This window comes from Pezoporus occidentalis, unplaced genomic scaffold (genome assembly GCF_034315485.1).
Source record: "Pezoporus occidentalis ecotype Australia unplaced genomic scaffold, CSIRO_AGI_Poc_V1 ctg34, whole genome shotgun sequence".
Taxonomy (NCBI): Eukaryota; Metazoa; Chordata; class Aves; order Psittaciformes; family Psittacidae; genus Pezoporus; species Pezoporus occidentalis.
In genome coordinates, this window is record NW_026915376.1 from 2,854,741 (window position 1) to 2,882,388 (window position 27,648).

The 27,648-nt window shown below is 44.2% G+C and overlaps 1 protein-coding gene across 1 annotated transcript; it reads left to right on the plus strand.

Moving 5' to 3' along the window:
* The first annotated feature begins 8,090 nt into the window (after positions 1 to 8,090).
* Positions 8,091 to 15,182, plus strand: LOC134169203 (cytochrome P450 1B1). Its single transcript, XM_062629543.1, has 3 exons — positions 8,091 to 8,994; positions 9,755 to 10,765; positions 12,396 to 15,182. Exons 1-3 carry the CDS (start codon positions 8,975 to 8,977, stop codon positions 13,006 to 13,008), a joined length of 1,644 nt encoding a protein of 547 aa, XP_062485527.1. The 5' UTR covers positions 8,091 to 8,974; the 3' UTR covers positions 13,009 to 15,182.
* The last annotated feature ends 12,466 nt before the right edge of the window (positions 15,183 to 27,648 follow it).

Here is a 27,648-nt window from a genome sequence, read left to right on the forward strand (position 1 = left end):
AAACCTGGCTTTTGGCCAAAGCCATCCCTTACAGAGCCCCAAGCTGTACCTAATCCTGCTTTCTCCCTGCATCTGGAAAAGGACCCTATTACTTCCACTGCTATCTCTTCCCCACAGTGCCGCACAATGTTTTGCGCTTCCTCCTTCACTGTAGGGTGAGACAGTTTCTATGGGAGATAGATGGATATATGGAGCCAAGATGGACTTTGAGCTTTCTTCTTTGGGCAACTTTTGCTCTCATGGTCTCAGCTACGACTGCTTTCACCTCTGCCATGATAGTGCCCCTCCAATGCAATGTTGCATCCCCTACTCCCTAATGGAGCCAGCACCGCTGGGTGAACCCAGATCCGCCCTGCTGCCCCAGGGAGGGCATGGGCTCCTGCTCTGCGCTCCCTTTTGGAGGCAGCTAGCAAGCCTTTGTGCAGCCCCCCTGAACCTGGGTGTGGGCTGCTTGGGAAAGGAAGAATTTATGGCAACATTTTTTAGGTCTTTCTCCCTTGGCGTGCCATGAGATTAACAGACATTAGCAAATGCCTCTTCCTGGAGTGCTGTGACAAGAAGAAACCTGCCCTGACTGGCATCTGCAGTCTGTTTCCCTTGTGGTCTTTGATCTGCCACTGCTGAAGGTTAGAAGACCTGAATGGCTCAGAAACTTCCTCAGGTTTTCTTCCAAATGCTAGGAGCAATCTGTATGTGTCAAGACTGTTTTCTCTCCCTGACACATTTACTGGGAGCTAGAGGAAATCTTTATTATTATTATTTTTCTTACAGGAGAAGTCAACTGTCTTGATCAATACTACAGCCCTTACATGGCATACCGTCAAAATCTCCTTACCTCAATTTTTCCAACACTGACCACAAATACCACAAAGGGAGTTTCCCTTATTCCCCTTGGTTTGAATATACTATCTCCAACTCTTTCTTCAAATTAAAAAATGTGCAAACAACCAACTCTCATTTCTCATACCCCAGGGAAAAGCACGAATAACTTTACAGGCTAGAATATTACCCACATATATCCCAGTCCCTAGTTTTTGAGTAATTTCATTTACCACTGAAATGCAGTTACCGCTGGAGGCAAAGACACTACACCCTTGCACAGCAGAGCAGAAGAAGCCAAGAATGCCATGATGTAGAGGGATTTGCAAGTGTCTCCTCAGCTGAGTTTCATCAGCCCAAATCACTAAAGATTGTGGTTTGGATTCACACATTTCCACTTTACAGGATACTTCAGCAATGCCAATGTGACCAAACCAGCGTTTTTGGTGGAAAATCTATCATTCTGTAGCTTCTTCACAAATACTATTAAATATTTTGTTGACCTGCAGTAATCGAAGGGAGGAGGGTGAGCATGTTCCCTGGCCCATTTAGGAAGCGCCATCTAAGGTGTGACATTTACAAGCAACTCCTTGACTGACATGAAATTTCTTAGGTCTGTGACATGAATCTTCTTTGGGAAATCCCAGATAAAGGCCTGTATCTTCATGATTAAAAGTGAAGGAAAGCCCTCATGATGCATGAATTATTATGCTCAAGCTTGGTTCAGCTTCCATCTCAACAACCAGTTTGTGCCCAGCACCACCTGCTCTCTCAGAGCACCTGAAAACCTGGAAGGAGCAGTACTAAGGATAACATTAAAAAAAAAAAAAAAACTAAAAAACCTGAAAACTTCCTGTTATAAAATGTCAATCTCTGGGACAAGAAATTACCCCAGACCTTATAGAGTCCATGCCTGATAGCATAAGCAAGTTTTGAGTATCCACCTGAACGTAGATACACATTGCCAGCCCTGTGAAAACACCAGATGAACACAGGTAGCCAAGACAGGCCTTCTGCACTTGACATTATGCTTCAGCCGCAGTCGCAGCCTGACTCCAAAAGAGAAAGCATATATGTCTGTACACACACTGTACTAGACCCCTGGCATCAATTTCTGAAGTACTCTTAGACATTTGCAGCCAAGTCCAAGAACCCCCTTAAGCAGCAAGATTGGAGGTAACAGGACAAAGTATTGCTCACAGCTCTGTGCAGCTCCCTTCCCTAGATCAGACCTGCTTCTCCCATTAGGTAGCCACGCTTATTCTCTGAAGGAAGAAGAATTCTGAAGATCAACTTGGATTGCTCTAGGGGCTACTAGATTCAAACTGTGTTGCCTATTTTAACATTCTGATGAGTTGTTCTGCTGTCAAGGCACCAAAGAATGGTACACACTGTCCTGGGTTTAGCAGTAGCAGTCAATTTTTCTCCTTCTTGGTAGCTGGTGTAGTGCTGTGTTTTGACTTTCAGCCTGGGAACAGTGCTGATAATACCGATGTTTTCAGTTGTTGCTCAGTAATGTTTACCCTGACCAAGGACTTTGTGAGTATCATGCTCTGCCAGGAGGAAGCAGAGACAGGACACCTGACCCAAGCTAGCCAAAGAGGTATTCCATACCACAGCACGTCATGACCGGGGTGGGGGGTAACTGGGAGTTACCCGGAAGGACAGGGGTTTCTGGGTCAGACTCGTTTCTCGGCGGGTGGTATTGTATTCTCTTCCCTTGTTATTTTCTCTTATCATTGTTGTCACTGGTAGTAGCGGTTGTGATTTGTGTTGTATATTGGCTGCTGGACTGTTCTTGTCTCAACCCATGGGAGTTGCACTCTTTCGATTCTGCTCCCCATCCCTCTGGGAGCGGGGAAGGGGAGAGCCCCCGGGGTGGGGGGGACACGGGCCTCGATTGCTTCCAGCCCGGCACCACCCACTGGGAGTGAGTGAACAAGCTGTCTGGCCAGGTTTAAACCACGACAATTTGCAGTACAGAGTGAAGACCCAAATAACCAATACTTGTATCATGGGAAATTATTGCTTGGGAAGTGGTGAGCTGCATATTCACAGGCTGGGCTAATAGCTAGGAAACCTAGAACACAACAGGAAAACCCATGTTCTTATCAAAGAACTGTAAGTTTCTTCATTCCATCTGCTTCACTATCCTCTCTCTGCAGAAGAGTCATGGTATCTACTCCCACAGAGTTCCCTTAGCTGAAAACTCCTGGTCCTCCATCACTTATAACTTTGTCCAATTCAATCATCCAGCCTGATATTTTCAATTCCCCAGGCAATCCATATTTTACATTGTAATTTTTAAAAATGTCCAGTCCAAACCCAGTTGAATCCATTTATGAGAACAAGAAAAATAAGTGTTCATATTAAACATGGTGGTGGGAAAGCTTTTTAGCCTCAAGCTTTCAAGAAGGGACTTGACATTCATCTGGGTAATGTCTTTTCTCCCACATTTGTGTCTTTTGCTCTTCCCTTAATAACTGTCAAACTTCCAAACTCTGAAAAGTCGTGTTTTGCACATCTGTAGTAAAGATTTTGTAGAATTTCAAAAGTAAATCTTCAAAACCTTCACCCCTACAGAATATGCTCCTGCCTGTGAGTAAAGCCGACTTTGCTTTCAGCTGTAGTCCAGGGCTGTTTTGAGCTAGCATCCGTCACTACACTGAGCACACAAGCACACTGGCGTTTTCTAAAATAGCAAATACTAAAACCTTCAACTTATTAAAACAATCACACTACAAATTTTGTATCACCACTACTAATACAACATCTAAAAAAGTCTGGAAAACAAATAAGAAATATAATATTATCACTTGTTAACATGTTAACAATATTGTCCCTAAGCAAGGTTTTCATTTATTAAGCTTCAGAGTGACCTAGCACATCATAGAGGCTATAAAGTTTCTATACTTCAGAATAAAGATGGAGCTTGGCAACACAGCTTTTGGTCCCGGAAACCTCAGGAACAGTGTGAGGGCGCAAAGCTTCTAGATGCCCCAGGGAGCTGCATTGCTAAAGAGGGAGAGCGAGCAGGCACAACAGTTTGCCCACATACCACATGTTGAAGATAGATACAATTATGCACATCTTAAGCAGTATCTAAACTTCCCTAATTTTTGACATTTTGTCCATCTTCTTCAGAGTACTTCTTTCAGAGTACTTTACAAAGAGCATTTGTACAGTAAAAGTAGTAAGACACACAAAAACACCATGGATGAGTGCCCAACAGTGTGTAATTTAGAGTTTGCTCTTTTGGCTCATAGCAGAAGGCAGTATAAAAAAGCTTCTCAAAAGGTAGCCATGAAGGGATCAACTCTGTGTTACCTGTGTGGAAACAGACCACAATGTATACCTTTAATTTGCTAGTAATGTGGAAAGTGCAGAGGTGGAGAGGTTACAATTCAGACTAGCACGGAACTGAGCCCCAGCAAGTACTGGGAGGTTTCTTGACTTCCCACAGCATCTAGGGGAATTTGGCTCATAATTAGGAGCCAAACTTAGACTCTTCAACAGCAAGGGAGTATTGAAAGTGTGAGCTGCAAAGCCAGTGGGAATGCAGGGAAGAGTGAAAGTCCAAGGAACTCTTCACATTCACACAAAGCTAATGAAGGATAGCAATGCGACAGGCAACCACAAATACATATGCTTTAAAAAGCATACCACAAATGCTTTATTTTAAGCCATAGTGAGCAGTCTAAATAAATAACCCTGAATCACTGAGCTGCAGCAATCCGCTCCTGTGTATGCATAGCACTCTGGGTAGCACTGAGGATGTGCCTCCTTTTATTTTGCTTACGCCTCATGCTTAGCATAACAGGAAAGCTGCCAAACTGAGCAAAACCAGGATCCTGCATCAGACACTATCTCATTATCATACACACTCATGGTACCTCAGTTTCAGGTTAGTTTAAACACTGAGCAATTCAGTATCATGTAGACGTATCAGTATCAATGTAGATACCCAAGCAAGCGGGCACATCTGTATGGTGCAGAGCAGCAAGCACAGATGATGGCTGTGGAGCCAGCTGTCCTGGGCTGGCCCTGTGTCTGGATTAAGTGGCTGGCACAGATCTTCTGCTCCTAGATCTGAAACTACTTGAAGCATAGTGGTAACTCTTCATCCTCCTGGACTGCAGTGTAAACATAATCTGAGGGAGCTGTTGTAAAAGCAGAGGCTTACAGGTTCTGATTGTAATCGGATTGCTTTAATGGTGATTTTCCTGACTACAGCCGTACTGTTGAAACTAGAGTCAAACTGCAGAGGTATATAAGGACACCTGCAGAATTTTAAGCAGCCTGAAACAATAGGATATTACATTTGTTTAGGTTTCCAAGTGATTTGTGTTTTACAGTTACTAGACTTGTTCCTTCATCTTGTATAGTATTGTGCAACACTCAGAAACAGACAATCAGAGACAGTATTTCCAACGGATTATTTAATGAAGAATGACTTGGATCACTCTATAAACTGTAAACAATTTGTACAAGCCCAGTACTGAATCAATCCCAGAACAAAACGTTGCTCAACTGTTTTATAATTCACCTTGAGATTTTGTAAAATTAAGAGAGAGAAGGAAAAGAAACACAGCCCCAGGTATGGGAAACGGACAAAGAAACCCAGTGTGGGAAGGCTTTCCATGGAAAGATGCAAAAAAAAGAAGAGAAAAAGAAGGAAAGAAAATGGCATAAGGTCAGGTTCTTGAGAAATTCCAGTTGCTGCTCATGAGGATTTATGAATACCTTGCCTGTGTCCAAAAGAGAAGCCAACAGCTGCCACAGTTAGCAGCAAACCTGAGAACCGAGTCTGCAAACCCTTGTTTAGGTAAGTAAAGATCTCTTAGGGGCTAGCTGGTTTTCCTCAAAAAGGAGGACTGTGGCAGAGATAAAAATTTCCTCTCAAAGGGCAAATGAAGACTCTCCAGGTGGAGTAACTCCTCCTTTATCAAACTTTTACCTGTACATGGACTTTTGTCCTCATACAAAAAGTACCTTCATTTAGAGTCACAGAGGTACTGATGTCCCCACAAACGCTACTAGCCCCCAGCATCTAGCATTCCTGACAAATCAATCAGGATTTTTAGCAGAATAGGCCTGAGTTCCTTCCCCTTAATCCCAAACCCATCTGCTTCTGCCCCTTCAACTCCTTTTCCATATCTTACACCAAGTAGGGTTTTCTAAGCCTCAGAAATAATTCACTTTAGGTGGTGTATGTTTTCAGTGATTCAGTCTTCAATGCCTACCCAAACTAACTATGATTCAGGAATCTGGGACTGGCTTCAGTAGAGCCTGCATCTGAATTAAGTGCTCAGAACTGGGAAAAAAAAAACCACACATAATCTAAGGGCAGTTCTGAACTGCTGTGCTTCTATAAACCAAAGAAGCAAGAAGTGTAATTGAAAAGGTAAGCAGGAGGCCAATTTGTAGAATAACAAAGACCAAGGGCCTGATTATCCATTGCCTGCATTTTGTACCACATTAAATCACTGGTGTGATAAAATGCTTCCAGCAAGCTATGCCTGATTGTAAGGAACTAATCAAGGTCACATAGACTCAGAGCCTAGACACCTGGGTGACTGTTCATTACAGTTAAAATAATACTCAGACTGTAATAGATGCAACAGTAAGGCCAGACTGTTGTTGTACAGCGTATGGCATAGGGTGGCCAGATGGTACTACTGCAACAGAACAAAATAGCTAACATAGATTTTTCTTTCTCTCCTATGTAAGTGAGAGAACTCCTAAAGACCAGAGAAAAGTGTAAAAAAAAAAAAAAAAAAGAAAATAAATTCATGCTAATTCATACACCAAAAAAATATGTACCAGGATTTGTAATTCCAGGGCTTATGCCTTACAAACAGGTCCTGATAGTGGAAGCGTGCTCCTTCCTCTCTGTTGCCTGGCAGGAGCCAGAAAGAAATCCCACTTACAGTATGATGTTGAGAAAAAGTGTCAGTAGGGCGCAAAGCTCACAGTGCACTGGACCCACACTGCTTCACTGAATGGATGATGAACAGCAAGGTGGGTGTAGGGCCACTTGCAGCAGAGGTCAGAAGTGGCACAGCATGCCGCCTCCAGCAGCCCCATGGCAAAGTGTTTTTCCTCTTAACCAACTGCAACCAGAGTTGAGCCTCCTTAAGGACACTGTTTCTTTATAAATTCAGATTTACATGAGAGCTGGAATGGAATCTGCTCTGCTTCCTCCAGAGTAAATGTCAATTTCTCACTTTGACTGCAGTACATCTAGTTTATGTGCTGCATTAAAATTAAAGAAAGCATTTAGGGACTTACTAACAAGACCTGTAATGCCTGGGGTTTAGGCAACTGGTTACCACAGTGACCAGGAAAAGGGCAAATTTACCTGCTTCCAATGGCAAATGCTCAGCACTGTAATCCAGACCTCAGATAACCAATCCAAGATAGCCCTTACCATGCAGATTCGGTGCCCAGAACACTCTTTGCAGGGAGAAGCCGCATCTCTTGTTTGACATGGGACCAATGAAGGAAGGAAGAAGGGTGGCTGACAGAGAGCCATTTTGCCACAGCTGAGTGGTTACAGCATGTGAAACTGAATTTCAGCCTTCTGAGGGTGATGGAGAGATCAAAGTGCTAACCTCTTTGCAAGGTTGTCCTAACCTTAATGCCACAGGGATGGAGCTGTCTTTGCTCCTCCTTGAAGCTGGGCCGTGTGGCCAGCTGGACTGGGGGATCCTTCCAGTTCACCCAGAGCTGGGGCTGAGAAGAGAGAAGCTCACTTTTTCTGGCACTGGCAATACCAGGAAGAAGCACAGTGTGCTCTGAGGCATACAGAGATATGTCTGATGCTAGTTTGAGCAAGAGGCAGTACCACTGACTGGAAGTGCCTAGGACAGTGACAGCAGCCAGGATTACACCTTTTAGCACAGAGAGAAGCAGTAACAGCCCAGCCAGGCCTGGGTTCACACCCTGAGCTGGGCTGACTCCCAACATCTAATTTTGTCTAATCCCTAAATGCTACCAAAACATCTTTTCTTCTCATAACATGACTGTAGAGAATCTGAAATAAATGTTGCCTTTTTAAGTTCTGGTTGGTACAGGAAAAGCGATTATAACAAAGTAAGAGCGTTCTGATTTCTTGGGGAACCGCTTCCTTGACGCCTGGCGGTTTTGCATTCCCGGGTTCCCCGGTGCGCCGGAAAGCCCCAGAGGCGGGGGAGAGGGCAGAGGTGCCAGTTTAAGGGTCAAAAAGCGCCACGAGCAGGAGAGGAGGGGCTGGAGGACAGCGGAGCTGGCGGGGTGCTAGCTGCCCGGCGCTCCCTGCCTCCTTCCCCCCGAGCCGGTGTCAGGTACTGCGAGGAGGGGTAGGGGCCCGGGGAGGAGATGGCTGGAGGCTTTCCAGCCCCAGCTCACGCAATGCAAACTCCGCACGCAACGGGGAGGCGACAGGCGGAGGAGGGGAAGCTCTCCGGCTTTCTCAGCCCCCAAGATGCAGGCGAGACGCTGCCTCCCGACAGAGAGGGCTGCGAGCCCACCCGCCGACCCGCTCCCCGCCCGGCACCTCCTCTGCTCAAACTCTTGGCCCTGGCCATAAAAGCATCCGCGGCTCAGCCGCTCCGCTTTGGCGGGGACCCAAAGGCAACTGGCAAATAGCTGCGACCCCTCAAGCCAGGGGAAGGGCCAGGCAGCGGCGATTTGTCCTTGGGTCTAACAGCCTCCAGCACCGCGCCGCGCACCGCGGATCCCGGCCGATTTAAAGCCGCGGGTTGCTGTGCCAAGCACCCGGACACGACGGCTCCGGCTGGGGGCAACGGGCTGAGCTCCCCGCGCCCTCTGAACCGTTCGCCTTCACTCCCTGCAGCGAGGTTTCGCTGGCCGCCCCGGCACCGCAGCCCGCTGGCCCTCAGTCCGCGGGGCTGCTCCGGGCAGGTGCCTGCCGGCGGTGAGAGCTTCCAAGGGTTAAAAGTGCTGGGAAGGTGATAACTCTGCCCTGGGATCGGGTGCAATTGGCATTTGCTTGCACATGACCTGCCAAGCTGCGGGTGACAGGACCCGGGGCTCCTAATGAATTTCCCAGAGGCTGGGATCTGAACGTTGCCATCGCCGCTCTCCTCTCGGGGCTGCCTGTTAGAGCTGCCGCCGGCTGCCCGGTTCCTCTCCATCCTCCCCGAGGTCGCGTATGGAAGGAGCGTGCAACAGGTCAGTTCTGCTACGGGCGGCCGAGGTGACCATGTATTTCACCCCTTTCTCCCCTTGCTGCTTCAGAACGGCTGGAACAGACGGTAGGAGCGGGCGGTCCCCGGATACGGGTATGGGAAGTTTGGTCTGCCGCGCCGGGAGCTCAGGCGTCCTCCGCAGCCCATCCCCAGGACCGCCGGCCGCCAGCCTGCGCTGCCGCGACTGGCACAGAGGTGCAGGGAAGAGGGAAGGGCTCAGTGCAGAGCGGGCTCGCTGGCCACGTATGGAGGTTTCCCCTCCAGAGCAGTGAGGAAGCTCTGACGGCGGCGCGGGGAGCCCGTTTCTCGCAGCGGGTATTTCCGCGGGCGGTGGGATGCGCAGCGCCGGGTTGAACCTGTCTCCAGTCCGCGGCGGTTGCCGGCATTTGCAGAGGCTCGTTAGGCAAAGCATCCTTGTGCCTCCCCTTCTGCCCTTCTCAGCCGTCACCTTTTGGATCCCCTGCCACAAACTTTACCTACCGGGAGGGGGGCAGGGGATAAAAGCACCAGCCAGGCCGCCAAATATGCTTCGGATCCCTTACTGACAGTTTGCCACTTGATTATCGATTACGCGTTGGTTTTTCGTACAGGATCCGGGCAGGCTTTAGGCACACGAGGAGCGCACAGAAAGGCGCACTCCGAACCGGCAGCCAGCGCTGCCCGCTCGCCCCTGCCTGCGGGCGATGGGGATGTGGCTGCAAGGCCGCTGCCCGCTGACCTTTCCCCTTCCCTTTCCCTTGCAGCATGGCCCTTGAGAAACTCGGGGAAACCCTGGGCGGCATCCCCCCCTTGCAAAGCTCCCTGCTGCTCCTCCTCTGTCTGCTCACCGCTATCCACCTGGGCAAGCTCCTCCTGCAGCAGCACCGGAGGCAGGGCCAGCGCCAGGCGCCGCCGGGACCCTTTCCCTGGCCCCTGATCGGCAACGCGGCGCAGCTGGGCAGCGCCCCGCACCTCTCCTTCGCCCGCCTGGCCAGCACCTACGGCGCCGTGTTCCAGCTGCGCCTGGGGCGCTGGCCTGTGGTGGTGCTGAACGGGGAGAGCGCCATCCGCCAGGCGCTCGTCCGCCAGGGGGCCGCGTTCGCGGGGCGGCCGCCGTTCCCGTCGTTCCGGCTGGTGTCGGGCGGGCGCAGCCTGGCCTTCGGCGGTTACTCGGAGCTGTGGAAGCTGCACCGCCGGGCGGCGCACGCCACGGTGCGCGCTTTCTCCACCGGCAGCCCCGGCACCCGCCGCCTGCTGGAGCGCCACCTGCTGGGCGAGGCGCGGGCGCTGGTGGCGCTGCTGGTGCGCGGCAGCGCCGGCGGCGCCTTCTTCGATCCGTCGCGGGTCCTGTTGGTGGCTGTGGCCAACGTGATGAGCGCCCTGTGCTTCGGCCGCCGCTACAGCCACGGCGACGGCGAGTTCCTGCGCCTCGTGGGGCGCAACGAGCAGTTCGGCCGGGCGGTGGGCGCCGGCAGCCTGGTGGACGCGCTGCCCTGGCTCCAACGCTTTCCCAGCCCCGTGCGCGCCGCGTACCGCGCCTTCCGCGACCTCAACCGCGAATTCTACGGCTTCGTGCGCGGCAAGTTCCTGCAGCACCAGCGCAGCCTGCGCCCGGGGGCCGCCCCCCGCGACATGATGGACGCCTTCATCCGCCTGCAGCGGGAACAGCCGCGGCTGCAGCTCGAGCACGTGCCTGCCACCGTCACCGATATCTTCGGCGCCAGCCAGGACACCCTCTCCACCGCCCTGCAGTGGCTCCTCATCTTCCTCATCAGGTAGGTGTCGGCGGGGAGGATCCGGAGAGCACCACCTGCCCGGGGAGGAAGGACACGGGGAGAGCTGCAGCCTTGGGGCATTCCGCCCCTGTTTAAATGGCGCTGCACGGGCAAACCCGCTTCGACGGTAAAAGCCGTCGCGGGAGCGCCTCAGCCGCTCGGTTCTCAGAGAGCCGGGGAGGGACCCGTCGCCCTTCGCAGCATTGAGGAGGGTGTTGCCGGAGCCCCGCTGCCACCGCCGGCGCACTCACTCGGAGGCGCTGGGGAAGCAGCTAGGGAAAAAAAAAGGAGAAGAAAGGTTAAAAAAACCCGCAAACCAAACCCTAGTTTGGCTGTAGGGTAATAGCGCGTAAAGAGAACATGGCAAAAAGGCAGCCGAGTAAAGCCTAAAAGCAGCAGATTTTACCAGGGCCGGATCAAAGAGATCATAGGTAACCGCTTAAGAGACGTAAAGAGTTGGCGCACCAGTTTACAAACCCGCTATTAACGTTAATTTGCCAGCAGCGTGTGCCTTGTGTGACGCGGGGAAAGGCCGTGCCCGCGGAGAGTCTCCTGCGCACTGCCCTCCACCAGCTCTTGGCGGGGGCATCGGGGGGGGGGAGCATAGCTGGGGATATAGCTTAGCAGAAAAAGCCGTAACACTGATCGCCTTCCCTAACCCGGCTTTTTTCTTCATCATCTGCATAGTTTATAGAGTTGCACAAACATTATCTGCCCAGCTGGAAGCCAGGCAGATATTTCACACTTGGAGCTAAGGGTACAATGCTTGGAATTCACATAAACTGTTGGGTTTCTCCTTGTTTCTTACATTTGCCCAGCATTCCATATGCACTTCTGCTGCAGGAGGAAAAGGCAAGGACACAAAAGCCAAACTTGGGTAGTTTAAGCAAACAGAGGCTCCTTGGAGGAACGCCTGCTTTTAGACAAGCAAAAGAAAGTCACCAAAATGTGTTAATATCTTGATCTTGTCTGGTTACTGTGTAGTCTTCCAGACTATCCAGAATTCAAGCCAGTCATCTTGAAATAGATTATAAAGAAAACATATTTTGATATCAATTAGAGAAAGTGTACATAAACTTAAGAGTGGGGTGTTCATAAAGCTATTTCAACAATTATTAGCAGGGGCTTTTTCAGTTTAAAAACCTGTAGGCAGGTTTTTAAACTGAAACATATGTGTGCAGTATATCTAGTGATAACAAACTGTGCTGACTTTTTGAAGTCATGTACAGAGCTGGAAAACCCAAGTTCTAGTTCCCAGAGAAAGCCCAGAATTTACAAGAGACAAGTAATTTCAGGTTTAGAATGAATTCTCAAAATTGGATCAGGATATTCAATTTAAGCACATTTTAAGTTTAATTTTTTAAGTTGAGAATCGATTCCCTGTGGTATTCAAGTGAAAACGGAGCAAATCTAAAACACTACCATTGCATGGGAAGTTTGGGTTTTTCCTCTCATAACATTTTCCATGAGGGTCTACACATTCCTGCAAAATATATTCAAGCTTTGTTCAAACTGCATGATTTCAGTTAGGGGTGAGGTGTCAGTGAAAACACACTGACAGCAAAGGTTGTTTTTGAGAAAATCTTTTGTAAGTGTTATGTATATACACACATCTTACTTGAAATGGCAGGTATCCGAATGTGCAGGCTAAAATGCAAGAAGAAGTGGATAGGATTGTTGGAAGAGACCGTCTGCCATGTGCCGAGGATCAGCCTCGCTTGCCCTACATCACGGCTTTCTTGTATGAATCCATGCGCTTCAGCAGCTTTGTGCCTGTCACCATCCCACATGCCACCACAACCAACACCTTCATAATGGGCTACCTCATTCCCAAGGACACAGTGATTTTTATTAATCAGTGGTCAGTGAATCACGATCCAGCAAAATGGTCCAACCCAGAGGATTTTGATCCAACAAGATTCTTGGATGAGAATGGATTCATCAATAAAGACCTTACTAGTAGCGTGATGATTTTCTCACTGGGAAAACGTCGATGCATTGGAGAGGAGTTATCCAAGGTGCAGCTCTTTCTCTTTACCTCCATATTGGTGCATCAGTGCAATTTTATTGCTAATCCAAATGAGGACCCTAAAATGGACTTTACCTATGGGTTGACCATTAAACCTAAGCCATTTACCTTGAATGTTACGCTTAGAGATACTATGGATTTGCTTGATCAGGCTGTCCAAAGACTGCAAGCAGAGAAAGCAGCCAGTGAAAATCAGCTGTCAGCAAATGCCTAAGCAACAAACCCTGCATCTAAAGATAATCCCTCTCTCTTTTTAGACTTAAATAAGTTATAGTTTGTTCTGGTTATCTTTTTGGAAAATAGCCGATATTACAAGTTGCAAGAGCAAGAAGGAAAACTGCACAAGGTGTAACTCAGTCCTCTCTTAAATTCTAGAAGGAAAGCCATGAGAACAGTCTGATATAGTACATAATGAAACATACACAATTTGAAAGTAAGCCTTTTTTTTCCTAGCTTGTTCACAGAAGTTGCCACTGTAAAGTGTTTTTTATCTACTGACTGGTTGGAGCATCTCCAGGAACTGTTTGTACAGTCTGTTCCCTGTCTCCATGTACTGTGCCTTAACTCTAAGTTCGCCTTTGATGATTCCACATCCCAAAGTGAAATCATTTATTTTAAATAAAATAGTAATAATAATTATATAAAGGGTTGCTCAGAACACTGCAGCCTGCCTCTGAATTCACTTGGTGTGACTGCTTGGATGTACATTAGTGCCTCAATAATACATGTTCAAATGATTTTCAGTAAAATGACAATGTAGTCTTGCCTTCAGCATTCCAAAGTGTTTACATAAGTGACTAAGAAAGAAGACTAAGAAAGGAGCACATCTGAAAATAAAATTTGTATTTTAATAATTTAGTAACTCATTATTAAGTTTTGAAAGATCAGATTTGATGTCACCAAATGGCAAGAGTGATACAAACCAATTGCTAATCTGTTCATTAGCATATTCATTAACAATGTAGATATTTGAATTAAAAAGCCTTATAAAGGTATAGCTGAAGTTTGTATTTCTCTAGTAAAGACTTAATATCCCTGTTGCTATGCACATAGGTAAGCCAAGTCAAACCCGCATTCACCAAGATGTTCAGAAAGGGGAGTTTGGGTTTTTTTATATTAAAACTTTGATGCCACAAGCCTCAAGTAAAGTGTACAGCAAATACACCCCTGCTCACTTGTCATTCTCTTAGGTTGAGGGAAATGGTATATCCAAAAATTAACAATGTAGTTTTAGTACAAATTGCTTGAAACAGAATCACAGAAGGAAAGCTAATATTACATGTCCTAATTATTGTACCCATTAACTGGAAAAAAAAAATAATCAAAAATACCCCAAATGACCCCAAACTATTATTTTAAACTAAAACACACACATGAAGTTTTATGGCTTTGAGTCTCTGGCTAATGTTTGTGTGCACAAAACTGCATGTATTTCTCTAAAATGCAAACAACCTTATGTAAGTACTTGATTTTGAAAGTGTTGGGCGCTTCTTTGGAGCTGCAGATCACCTTCAGTTAGATATGAAATCCATCAGAAATGAAAGTATCTCACATGAATTCCTGTGTTCAGCTTAGTGCTAAACAAAGTATTAGTAGAGCTAGAAAAATAAGGGTGCAGTGCTAGACAGCAGAGTAGCTCTGCTGAGACCTAAAGCAAGTAAAGATTTCCACCAGGTCTTCCAAAAGATGGGCAGTCTTAGGCATTGCAGCAGTGGTGGAACTGTCACTGACATTGGGAAGAGCTGGGTTAACAACACAATCCTTCTGAAGCAGAAGCTTCACTAATCAAGCCTAAAAGTACAGCTCCATAACCCCCCACAGTAGTAATGTACCTGTTTAGAATCTGTTTAGACTTCACGTGGCACACAGAAAAAGCTTTCTGTTACATACACATAGAGTAACCTCAGGTGTTTTTCTGAATTATGTACAAGTGTGATAGCCCAGAACTTAGCCTATACCTGTGAAAAGCTTTATAAGATACTCAGCATTTTCATATGGAGATCTACATTAGATCAAATGCTAGCACAACAATTTTCCTGGTACCTTTGTAAGTATTATTAAAAAAAGAAAAAAGAAATGTAACCTACAAGTGATTATTCTAACACAAGAATCATTATTCATATTTTAATAAAAGCAGTTTTGCAATTTTGTACTCTTCAAAAGCTTTATGCATTGGCTACTAATGCAACTTCCATTCACATTGCTTATGTCTGGCAGGGTCACACACTACCTAGCTGTTGGTCAAATAATGCCTCATTTAATCTGTGAAGTTACTCAAATGTAGTAGCGCTCATTTAGAGTGTATGCAGTTGCTCAGCAAGCTAACTTTTATGGTCATTTTGAAATGTATCATGTTGCCAAAATACTAAATAAAATTATTCTTACACTTTCTTTGCTTAGTTTATTTATGGCCTTTCAACATCAAGATAAAATTATTGTGTCTGATTTGGAAAGTACTATTAGTTATTCATATACTTTCCACCTTCTTTCCATTTCTAGATTTTAAGGTTTCTTCTCCACACTGCCTTTACAGATTCTCAGATCTGCCTGCTTATTCATACCTTGCCATCCATGTTTAGCTTGCTTATGCTCCTTCCAAAGATTATTCCCTGCCACTCATCTCAGCATTGATCTGAATTCTCTCATGTCTTCTGCTTTCTTCTAAGATTTACTAATCTCTCCCCAGCCAACACAATCTCCCGTGCTATGTTCTTTCTGGCATTTCAGTTTATCTTCACCTCCCCTTATTTCAACCCCACAGACTCATTTTCCTTCCTCTTTCTCCCCTCCTGTAACTAATGCTGGCATCCATATACTCCTGATAATTTTCAGAATCAGGCAAGGTCATGTTTAACAGCAAGTCATGCACATCTCATGAGATCTTGTGTTTGCATTGTCACTGCCTCCCTCACCATCCTGGGAGTGGAGGTCACCACAGCAATACTAGACAGATGCATGTTGCTCTTTCTCTGTGAAATAAAGCACAAAGAAGTTAAGCAGCTGTATTCAAGAGAAGACTGTTACTTTACAAATCTTCATGCTCGTGTTGTAGTGATTTCAATGGGTCAGAAAAGCCAAATGTCATCTCATGCTCATTTTCTCCATGTATGTGCACACACACACATACTTAGTCCATCTCCCCAAATTTTAGTACCATCTTTCATTCAAGTTAAGGGATTAAAGAAAAAACAAACCACCAAACCCACAAAAAAAAAAACAACAACAAAGACTAAACCCACAAAACAGGAAGTACAAGGTTAGGACAAGCATATGTTTCTTGGAAAACTAGTAGTTGTCAGACCACCCTACTACATAACTAGGAGGGGAAGCAAGGAGGCTGAGATAGCAGAGTTGATATGGCATACATTTATACTGTTCAAGTGTACCACTACGTTCCTCGTGAACTAAGAGTTAAGACTGCTGTCTTCAGCAGGAGTCAGTTCAGAGCTGCTGAAATAAATAGCAATAATATAACAATAAGAACAAGACTCATCAGAACTTGAGAAAAAAACGCTGCTCGAAAGAGGAGAGGGGCGTCAGCCCAGGACCTGTGCAACAGCTGCCAGTACCAGCATAGTCATGGCACAAACGTGGCTAAATGCAAATTCACAACAACGAATTTCAACTAGTTTTGCATCAGACCCAGTACGTTTTTGTGCGTGCCAGGGACTGATGCATAGGTCTTCCTGTAGGAGGCTGGTTCAGATTACCCAGGCAGAGCAATCAGAGACTAAGCAATTGGGAGTTTACATTTTACCTCAGAAAAGGGGAGGAATTATCCATGGAAAAGGAGCAGTTAACGTTTGTCTTTGCTGCATTTTCAGCTTGGTTAAATTTTACTCAGAAGTCTCATTTGTCCACATAACAGATTCAACTTGGGATAAGGCTGAAGGTGGATCTCGCTTTTTCATTGGTGAAGAAAAGGGCTGGATTATGAATGATGTCATTATTTTAGTATAAGTGTAACACAGATACAATGATTCAAGTTTCAGCAACTTCTTCACTGTTTACCACCCTGCATTATTGCAGCTGAATTTTTCCAAGTACCAGTCATTCGTACTCAGACCAGGACTACTCACTCAATTGTCAGGTGAAAAGAAGCCCAGTCTTAAGCACAAATAGCCTGAGGCATTTAAGATGACTGTGGTGGATGCCTTGATGGCCCACCTTTGGGGCTTTTTGCCAACGATTCAGACAGCTCCACTCACCAAAAAATTGTTTTGTTAGCGTTGCCCCGACCTTCAATAGTCAGAGCAGATCTTGCTCCAGCCTGAAAGCACAAAGCTAGAACTAAGCAAATCAAACAAGAGTCTCAATTCCCTACACTATCTGTGCTGGATGCCTGGGACACTGCTCCATCAGTATGGGTACCTCAGAAGGTACAGGATGCCAAGGCATTTCAGCTGCATGAGTGCAGAGGGGGGAGAATGAAGTGAATGCCAGGGGAGTGACTTTACATTGCTTGAACGCACACTCAGGATTAGAGTGATAAGAATCCACACAGCATTAAAGACGTCCCCTCACATCAGCAGGGAACATCAGACTGAGAGCACCTGAACCAAAGCTTACCTTCACACCAGGCTGAACACAGAATGAGTGATTATTTTCCAAAAAACTTTGGACAAACAAATGAGGTCCAAATAGTAACTCCTCACTGCCTGTTAAACTCAAGTAACAGAATTGAGACAGCAAACATGGAAAGGAGATCCTAGGAACTAAATATGAGGGATCAGGTTGCACCATACCGGCTGCAGGACTTGAAAACACAACCTTGTCTACAACATAAAGCAATGGAGAGTCTGTCATCCTCCCTCACCTCAGCATCCCCAGTGCCAAGAACAATCGGGAGGAATAGACAGTCTGGCCACAACAGTCTAAAGACCTTTTGGGGAAATTTTACTGTTGACATTGAGTGGTGGAAGGAGTGGGCACTACACCAAACACTATGGGTCTAGAGGACCCAGAGCAGGTCAGTGTCATTTATTTGGGTGAGCTCACCAGGAATAGGTTAGTATCAGTTTGCTGTATAGTTATGTCTTCAGTTTTATCTAGGCTTGTTCAATGTCCCATAGGGAAAGAAGGACACATATATTGCAGGATGCTCCAGAACTGCTTTTATCCTCTGATATTATTGTTATATTTTCAGTGATGTTGGTATATTTTCATCCTTCCACAATCTCCCTTCTCCCAGCCTGAGCTCTGGCAAGAGCGTAACATTTACCATGTAGAGACAGGTTTCTAATCCTCTCATGGTAACAAATGGGATTTCACATAATCATGTTTTCTGTTCTAAGAAAACCAGAACATTCTCCACTTACTTAGACTACCCATCATAACTGAGGTGGAGATGTGGTATGAGACACCCTTGTTCCCAAGATTTCACACAATTTTTTTTTTTGTCTTTTTGACAAAGCAATTATGGTTTGCAAACACCTGCAGAATAGCACAAAACAATACTCCATGCTTCTTTTATGCGTTGTATTCTGTGAAAAACTTCCAAGCTGCAGTTTGAAAATTGAATTCTACTGTATATTTTATTTTTAATCATACTTTTTCACTCTGCAGAGAAAAATAATAAATTGTGAAGCTGTTAATCTTTCGTGGTTCAAGAAAATTAAATGACTGAATTCAAGCTAAAAAAAGTGCCACCAGAAATTAAACTCAGACTTCACTGTAATTTCGCTAATGAAAAATGGGATTCCTAAATGAACTTCTGTCTCATTATAACAAAACTCCTTTTCCTTACCTTCATTTATGTATATAGCTGCTGGGACATAGTGTCATGCTGCAACTTGTTCCAAGACATAACTATGTTCATCTTTCTGGCAGAAGTGAGGAAGACCTGTACCTACACTCCAGAACAATATGCCTGCAGGGAAGCTTTCTGGGCAACTCTTCCAGGTGGCACAGGAATAAATGGGAAGTGTTTTCCACCAGCTTTCTCTGGATGAACATTCTTTCTCATGAGTGCCTAACATCATGCCCAAAATCGTGCCCAGCCTGCATCTTCCAAGTATATGACAAGCACTTGTGCTACAGTGGGCTGAGGGCAGATCAGTCAATGGGTTTCAGTCAGAACCACCACAGAAAATATTTAATAAAATTAAACAAGGATGAATTCCCCTACAGGAGGGGAGTTAAAAAAAATCCTATTTAGATGAATATTTAAATTAAGAAGGTTCCCCAGAGAATTATAAGGCAGATCCTCCAGTGACACTATGCTTGAACTGAAACCTTGTATGAAAAAATACTACTCCTGGCATTAAGACTGAGATACTTAATACCTGTGCACACAAATCTAAGCACACTGACAATATTGGCCTCTGCATTTCAAGGATAAGGTAGTAATTTCCTTGAAGTCATCAGCAGAGCCAGAATTCAAAGCATTTGGCTGATGATGTATTCACTATACAACACTTTAAAATATTTTCATGTCTTACTGAAAGCCAGAAAGATTCCTTTCTTATCTTCACAAGCTATCTCTTACCCTAATACTTTTCTGCTTGAGTGAATAGATCTAATCTCTTCCCAGAGCTGAGCATACACAGTAGTTTTCAGTAGGTATAGGCCCATAAAACTATACAGCAGAAGAGCAACCTGTAAGGAAGTTCTTGAAATAAGTGAATGCTCCATGCATCCATTTCAGCCAATCATCTGAAATTGTGAAAGCAGGACAGACACATAAAGACTGGATATTAACTTTTGCTCTCAAGAGAACAGATGCTTTCTTCTGGGTTTATGAAAAGTCAGTTAATGAAGTGACTCTTTAGCTCTCCTTATAGCCCCAAACTGATTAGACCATAACATTTTCCCTAGAAAAGATCCAGTTGGCAAGGCTTATTGCATCCCTACATTCATATACAGTCACAGTCTACGTGTAATTATGAACAACTTCCTCCCTGAGGATTTGTCATCCCTTTCTTTTCTTCTAGTATTTCCCTGAATTACACACAACTTTAGCTGGCAGAAGAATTCTAATCAGTTATTTCACTGAACTCAAGTCATATATATTTATTTTTATTTTCTAAATAGGGACCTTTCTGCCTTTTGGGGAAATCAGGTTTGATCATATGCTAATAGGAGCAGCAGTTCTTCAGGCTCAATAGCCAAGAAGATTCTGTATCTATGGAGGAATAAGCATGGGGAAAATTGGGCAGTTAAGAAGTGATAAGGTGAACGAAACAGAGAAGGAAACACACTAACATAACAGACCAGAGAAAGTTTTCATCACATGGAGGAGAATGAAAATCAGGAAAAAGAATGTGAGCAGCTTCTAATGCTCATTTGCCCATCCCCAGCTACAATAGCTTGCTGAGGTACCCCAGGGACCACAGGTTATACTTGATAAGGATACACATATGCCCCTTCAGAGAGCAGTTCATTCCGTCAGCTCTTTATCTCCACTGACCAGAGAGCATAGACACCTGCTTATACTGAACACCTACTGTTCAGGCTATTGATGCACTATGTCCCTCCCTTACTACTAACCATATGCTAGGGACAGATATTTAGATCTGTTCTGCTTAGAAACAGACATGTTAAGCTACAGAACATCTTCAGTGGTGCAGTTAGGTTAGAAAAAAACAAAGACTTATACTGTTGGGACATACTTCCTTAGGTACTGAAGAAATAAGCCGCTCTGATTTAACCAGGCCATGTTGCAGAGTCTAACCCAACTATGTAATGCCATAGAATCACAGACTGGTTGAGATGGGAAGGGATCTCTGATGTTGTCTGGTCCAGCCCCTGATTAAGCAGGGCGTCTTGGAGCCCATCTAGTCATTTTATCTTCAAAATAATAACTACCCACCAAACTATAGGCCTTTTCCTTCAGATATTTCACAGTGAATACATAGCAGATAATATGCTCACCACAAGTTCACTTTCCTTTCCTCTTGACATTAAACTTAATATGGGCATCACCCTGGGAAACAGTGTTGTCCTAGGAAGTGCTTTTCCTCAGCAGCACATCCCACTGCCACTGGATGAGAAAAGCCTTCTATTCACCTTCCTTTAGGAAGTGTCCACAGAGGCAGCAACAGGGAAAGGCCATACAAGACAGCCATTACTCTCCATCTCCTGCTGTTCTAAGCTGGATTTTATGTGATTTTATGTGCATTTGCTCTCTGCTTCAGCACATAATGGAGAGGATCTCTCTGCCCAGAACAATCTGTGACAGGCTTTCCTGCTGCTGAACTGAGCCAGTAAGTCATTCACGTCTTCCCAGATGTTTCTGTTTTCTGAACTAACAGGAACTGCATGTGCTGCTGTCTCTCCCTGAAGACCTGGGCCGGCACAAACAGGGAGGGAGAGAATTCTCCACTTCAGGAACCAGGTGCTTGCTTGCCTGCAGCAGCTGAGTTGAGCCAGGATGCTTCACAAGTGAAGGCTCTAACGAAGAACCACTCCTGAACCACTGGGGACAGTATACACAGGTATGACCTACTGGTGAAAACCCCCCATCGTTCTAAAAAGTTTTAATCCTTTTAAAGTTCTAAATAGCACCACAGTGTCTTTTCTACTTGAAGTAATAGTTAAGCACTATCTGCAGCAATCTTACCTATAGCAGGAAGTGAAGCAGCCATGCAATTTAAGACATGGGTAATAAACTCATTTTGCTCAATGAGTTTCAGCACAGAAATCAGTGTTTATTGTGATGATGATGAATCAAGGAATCTAAGCTTTCCCTGCAGTATTTTAAACCCAAATTCCTTGCAAAGTACTGTCAGCTATTCTCATATGTTTCCAAATATCAAGAGAACAATGATATGTGTATGGCATGTCTTCAGTCGTACTCTGAACTCAGGATTTAAAACAGGAAAACCTATGGAGCAACACATTTGCAAACACTTGTCCCTAATCTGGCCACTACATTTTACTGCCTATTTTTTAAATTTCTCCAATACAGAAAACTAAATTTTAAAGGTAGGAAACGAATTATAATTTATGGCAGCACAAATCTGGACAAGGGATTTCAGGCCACGGAATTAAAAAATAACTAGAAATTGGAACTCGACCTTTTTCTTTCCCATGTTTGGTTTGTATTGCTTGTTTTTCTTCTTTCTTTGCTCTCTCATCCTTGCTCAGATATTGATCAAAATCATTTGCAGAAGGTTTGCTTCCCCAGTCTCTAGAAACATTCTGTTGAGTTAGCAAAAGAGGTATCAAAACTGTACTTCAGATTTTTAGGGGCATTTTCAGCCCTATACAAAAACCCATTTGTTTACAGATGTTTAATAAAGCTGTGCCACAGAAATTGTCTCCAAATTTATTAGGAGGTACAACATGTTTTCAGCTTAAATGCATGTGGTTTATTGCCTTTTTAGTTTTGACTGCTAAATAGCAATGCTATCTGAAAAGGCTTCAGTGAAATAAGACTTTTGGGGAAAAGGATTTCAGTAGTAGCATAGGCTTACATAGAAAATATTAAAAAAAAAGCAGTGGTGTTCTTTTAGAATATTTCTTTTCATTTGTCTAGCTCTGGCCAGGCTAGAGTTTTCAAAATGCTCCTTTCAAGGGACTGGCTCTCACCCTGTGCTCAGTAACCAGCTTGCACTCCTGCAGAGGTCCAATGAATTTCTCTACTGAAACTTTAACTCCCAAGACCATTTGAGTCTATTCTTCATGAAGGCATTCAGACATGACTAAATAACAAATTAGAGACAATCACCATATTCCTATGCTGGTCTAAAACACTAGACCACCCTCATTGTAATCCTGAGCTTGCAGTTGTCAACTTTTGACATACAACCCCAGGATCCTTTCATACACACTACCAGAAGACTTCTCTGGCAGTAGCCTGCAAAGCACAACAAAGCCACTTATTTTGTCCAGGGACAAATTAAAACATGGGGTTAAAGTTCATTATTAACAAACTCCAGTGATCTCTATGAATATCAGTAAATTTCAAAGACTGTCAGGTTCCTTTCCACTCCCAGACAAGCAAAAGGGCTTCCAGGAGACAAAAAAAAAAAAAGCTTGATCTCTGCCTCCATGCCCCTGAGAATTATTATTATTTTTAATGAAACACATTAAGGGTCCACATTGCTGTCAGCTGTCTGCAACTTGTTTTATTTTTAGCTTGTAATACAGTTAATAAAAAACAGGTACAATCCTCATCCTGCTTCAGAAGCACATCTTGGAAATTGGACAGCTCTGCTAAAGTCATCATAGAACAAGATTTTAAGATACATCTAAAGAGCCATAAATCAAACTGTTCGCAGTATGCCATAAAGGCATTGTTTATCCATGTGCATGCATTGAAACATCTGATGTTGCACTTTCCCATTTGTAGGCAAAGCCAACCCTGTTCAGTGAGACCACACACTATGTCACATTTAGTACCTGTTAGGAAAGTTTCAGCATGATTTTAATTATTTCCAATCCTGGTAAATCCCCTTCTACCTCCTTGCTGGAAGGGTTTACATCAATTAAAATGGTGTATCATGTAAACTGTTTAAGCTCCTAAAAAGCTTCAGTTTGCATCCTAGTTAGCAAATTCCTTTCCTCTTCACTCTCCAACTACAGCCTTGCTCACAACAGAATATAAAATGTAGTTTCATAGGCAGCACGGTACTTAGAATTTAATCCAAAAGTCCCTATATTGCTGTTAACACTTATGATGAATTTCTTGGGCTATCTGTAGAACTATCCTGCGCTGGCAGAGAAACCACATGAGAACAGATGGGCAACTTGACTGTAGTGATACCAGACTCGAGGCTCTTTCAGCATTTGTGTCTAAAGAGTAAAAGTCTAGAAAATCTGGGAACATGAACATGGTATCTACATCTGTGGCTGCAAATCTGCTGAGAAACTTGCATATCCAAAACCAAACAGCTTTAGTTATTAGTAACAGTATTCCAATGAGTAGTAGAGTTTGTCCATATAATCTGGCAAGGAGAAAAAACCTTAAAGAATATTCTTGCATGTCATACTTCACAGCTGGGAAGGCCACCTTTTCTGACAGAGCTTGTTCTGGTGGTGGCACAAGATATTTCAACTACAAGTACTGTAGGTGAGTTTCATATTTTTGCAGGAGGAAGAGGAATGAATTTGGACATAGCCCTGACAATAATTATTCAACAATAAGGAGTTATCCCAGAAGAAACATTATATTGCCAAGCATCTTCCCCACAGATACATATTTGGATTGTTCCTCCCTTGCATTTCATGAAATAGTAAATAATGCTATGGCAAATATCCAAACACAAGGTGATTTTAGTAGACCACCTTGTTTCAGACCAACTCACAGTTACCAACAGTTAAGTATAATCCCTTAAATTGCACACTACTAGTCGTAACATCCAACAAAATGCAAACATGGGAAACAACTCAGGGTAGGGCCTATACACCTAAGCCAAGGGCAAAAATGGGATTTAAGGGCAGACAAGTCTCTTCATTGCCTCATGGTAGACCCTTCAGTTTCTCCAGTGAATGGGGCCATTGCCAGGGTTGGAGCATCAACTGGGAAAACACAGTCTCACAGGATGCAGACATACATCCTGTTAGGTATTTTAACAGGGAAGGCTGCAGCCCCCAAGGAGAACCACACCTCACTGTTATGCTGTGAGACACCTCTCCCTGCTTATTGCAGGGGCCAGGATCCCAAGCAAGCTCACAGTTTTCACTCCCAGCCTAGAAACAGAAGAGCTAAATGTAATAGCAGCGCATCAATGCAGTCAAGCCCCTTGCCAAATCTCTTGCTGGGGATTTCTGTAACCATGAAACCTATATGCACATTTGGAGCCATAGCCTTACAGAAAGCCCACCCTTTCCCTAGGGAAAGAGACGGGTGTTAAGGAGGAGATCCTAGGAAAGTGCTTTGATAATCCAACTCTCAGCTCCAGGAAAGTGTTCATGTCCCAGGGCAATCTTTTCATCAAAATTAGGTCTGCATGCCAAAAATGAAGGAAATGAAAAATGAGTAAATAGCAAATTAAAATCCCATAGCATTTAATTGCGGCATCAACAAAACAAGGTGTTCCTGGAACAAATGCTGTGCCCCAGGCACCTCAGAAACTGCTGCCTGGCACCACAGAGACTTCTCAGCACCCCTCTGTCCCAGTAGAACAGCAGCTGGGAACTGCTGAGAGTCAAAGCAGGAATCCTGGCACATGGCAGGGTTTCGCATTGCTTTCTTTTTTAAAGTTTGTACTGCTTTCTTCAGTATGACTAATGAGAACTCCAATGACTGAAACAATGGATGGGGCTTCCACAAAGCAGCACGTTGTCAGAGAGGGAACCACATTGGTGGCAACTCAGCAGTAGCCCAGCATCACTGCTTCTCCCACATGCGTCCTCACAGGGTTGTCTGCTTATTAGGATAGAACTACAGGCTGCCATGTGGTCTCTCTTTAAGGGAAGACTAGTGATGATGCATTTATATTTTTTTTTTAAAGTTCAGTTGCTGGACATGCCCCTTTGAAAATCAAGATCAGTGAAATGTTAAAGCTATGCTCTTGAGGGGAAAAGAAAGAAAAGGAAAAAAAAAAAAAGAAAAAAGGAAAAAAGAAAAAGGGTTAACTCATAAGAAAAATACAGTTCAAAGTTAACATGTTCAATCTGGTTTTAATATCATCTTTGTAAGTTTTTTACTGAGCTGTCGATCTGATAACATTGTGGTAGATGCATACTGTTTTCTTTCCTACACCACAAACCCCATTGGCTTCTCCCATCCCTTAAGTTTACAGTCAGTTTAGAAACCGTCACTTTCGTGATGTGCAAACAGTGTTCTCTGAACATTTTCACTGGCTGGCTTTATTTCACAGGGCATTAATCTGTTGTCAATTTCCACCCCTTCAAGCAGTGACAGAAACCCAGAATAATAACAGTTAATTTCATGGCACCCTACTCAGAATCACATGTGAGAATGCTCCACTTAAAATCTGCAGGAAAATCCCTACTGAATCACAGGGCACCTGGATCCCTCTCTGGAATAGAGTTAGAGCCTGAGTTGAGGGCTTTGTTGTTTGGTTTTAAATCAAGAAGAATATGAAGGGTAAGGAAAGCAGAGCAATTTGCAAGTGGCAAGTGTCAACTACAGGAGAAATGGCTTAAAAGATTGATACAATATTTCTCAAAATAGAAGAATCAGATGAGTACTGTATCTAAAAAGATCCCTTCAAAGGTTCACAGCACAAAAACATTGGTGCAAAGTGCTTTGCATGAAGCAATCCTCAGAAGGGGATCCTTTCACATCAAAAGGTTTCTAAACTATTTTGCAAAATGTAACAGAGAATTTCATTTGTGCTGACAGACCATGCATCTTCCCAATGCATCAGCTGCCTGCATTATCAAAAATTGGGGCCCCATGGCCAGAAAGGGGCAGAAGGTCAGACTTGACCAGTCTCTGAATATGAGATATCCTTTTGAAATCTGTCACAAACAATTGGGAAATCTGGTATATCAGTGGAAAAAAGAAAATGTGGACTTGGGCAATTGTGCTGCTTCCTACCCGAGTTCCCACATCAACTGTATTTTATCAGAATTATACTCAGTGAAATACTACCTGACTGCAAAGTTTCACAGGTATCCAGTGAGAAATATTTTTTGTAGCCTTTAGGAGACTGAAAAAAAAAAAAAAAAGAGGTGCTCCACTCAACTGCAAAAGTGCATGCTAGAAATGAGAAGGGATCCTGACTGATAAAATAGGCAAGTAATTACAAGTAGTTCAGTAAGATGGTGACTGAGTAACTCAGTTACCTCCCCTCAGTTGTACATACTGTGTGCCTCAAGTATTAAATATATTGGAGACTGTACACAGTAATGAAGATACCAAGGCAGATAGCAAATGCTGAACCAAGGCTCCAAATTTGTTCATTTCTGACTCCCGTGTGTCAGAAAGCACAGAATAAAAATCAAAGCAAACTCTAGAGAGAAGGAATCATACCAGATCAACACTGAAAAACAGAGTTTGCCAAAACCCTTGGAAACTGAAGCCCTGGAGATGTACACAGCCCTGCTGAGGACTTAATTTTTATTGACACTTGCTCTTCTGGCCATGGGACCCCAATAGTCTCCAGTGAAAGTTACTGCCAGCCCTGTGGTTCCTGCTGAATGCACTGCCTGACTGCTTGTCAGAGAAAGCACTTCAGAGCCCTTGTAATACTGCTTCTAAAGCTCACTGGTTTAAGGTTACATTTTAACTTCTCCTTACTTGGAGTACAACTGAAAACCTCACTTGTTTTGGCAAGAAAACTAGAAGAGATTCAGTGTAATAGAGGTGAGTAGACCAGCTATTAACATCTCAGCAGGAGCTGTTCATAGATGGGCTTCAGTCTCCTCAGATTTAATACCTAAGACTGTTTCAATCTTGCCTGAAATTCTCCTTTTCCCACTCCCACAGGAGTTACTTTAACTTTCAGTGAACAAGTACTGAGTTCAGGAAACCAGAGAAAGTTAAACATAACACAGATGGATATTAAGCAAACCTCCCTGAGCATTTCTCTGCAAACCATAATGCTTGCTTACAAAAAAGCACTATCAAAACAAAGCCCTACCTCCATACACATAGAGCTCTCCCCCTGCCATCCCTTCCCTTCAGCCACAGGCTCTCTAGAAGCAAACATGATGGTTTGGGGATACCAATTACAGCCATTTCTCTTTGAGATGAGGATAATGGACTATGAGTTGATTCCTACTGCATCCATAAACCCTTTAGAGATCAAAAGCTCCCAGTTTGAGAAGCCAAGGCAAAGATAGCTCATAGATGAATTTACAGCATCTTTCACCTTTACCTAGCAATACCTTGTATTCAACAGATGTTCTTCCTGTCTATCCTCTCAGAGGGAGGTCAAATTAAGTGCTGAACTGTGGCAATTCTTTTCATGAAGCAGTTTTAAAGCTGTGCTTGGAA

Coding starts and splice junctions, on each gene's coding strand:
- LOC134169203 (XM_062629543.1), top strand. CDS start 8,975: ATGGAAGGAGCGTGCAACAG. Junction 8,995..9,754: donor ATGGAAGGAGCGTGCAACAG/GTCAGTTCTGCT, acceptor TTTCCCTTGCAG/CATGGCCCTTGAGAAACTCG. Junction 10,766..12,395: donor CTCCTCATCTTCCTCATCAG/GTAGGTGTCGGC, acceptor TTGAAATGGCAG/GTATCCGAATGTGCAGGCTA.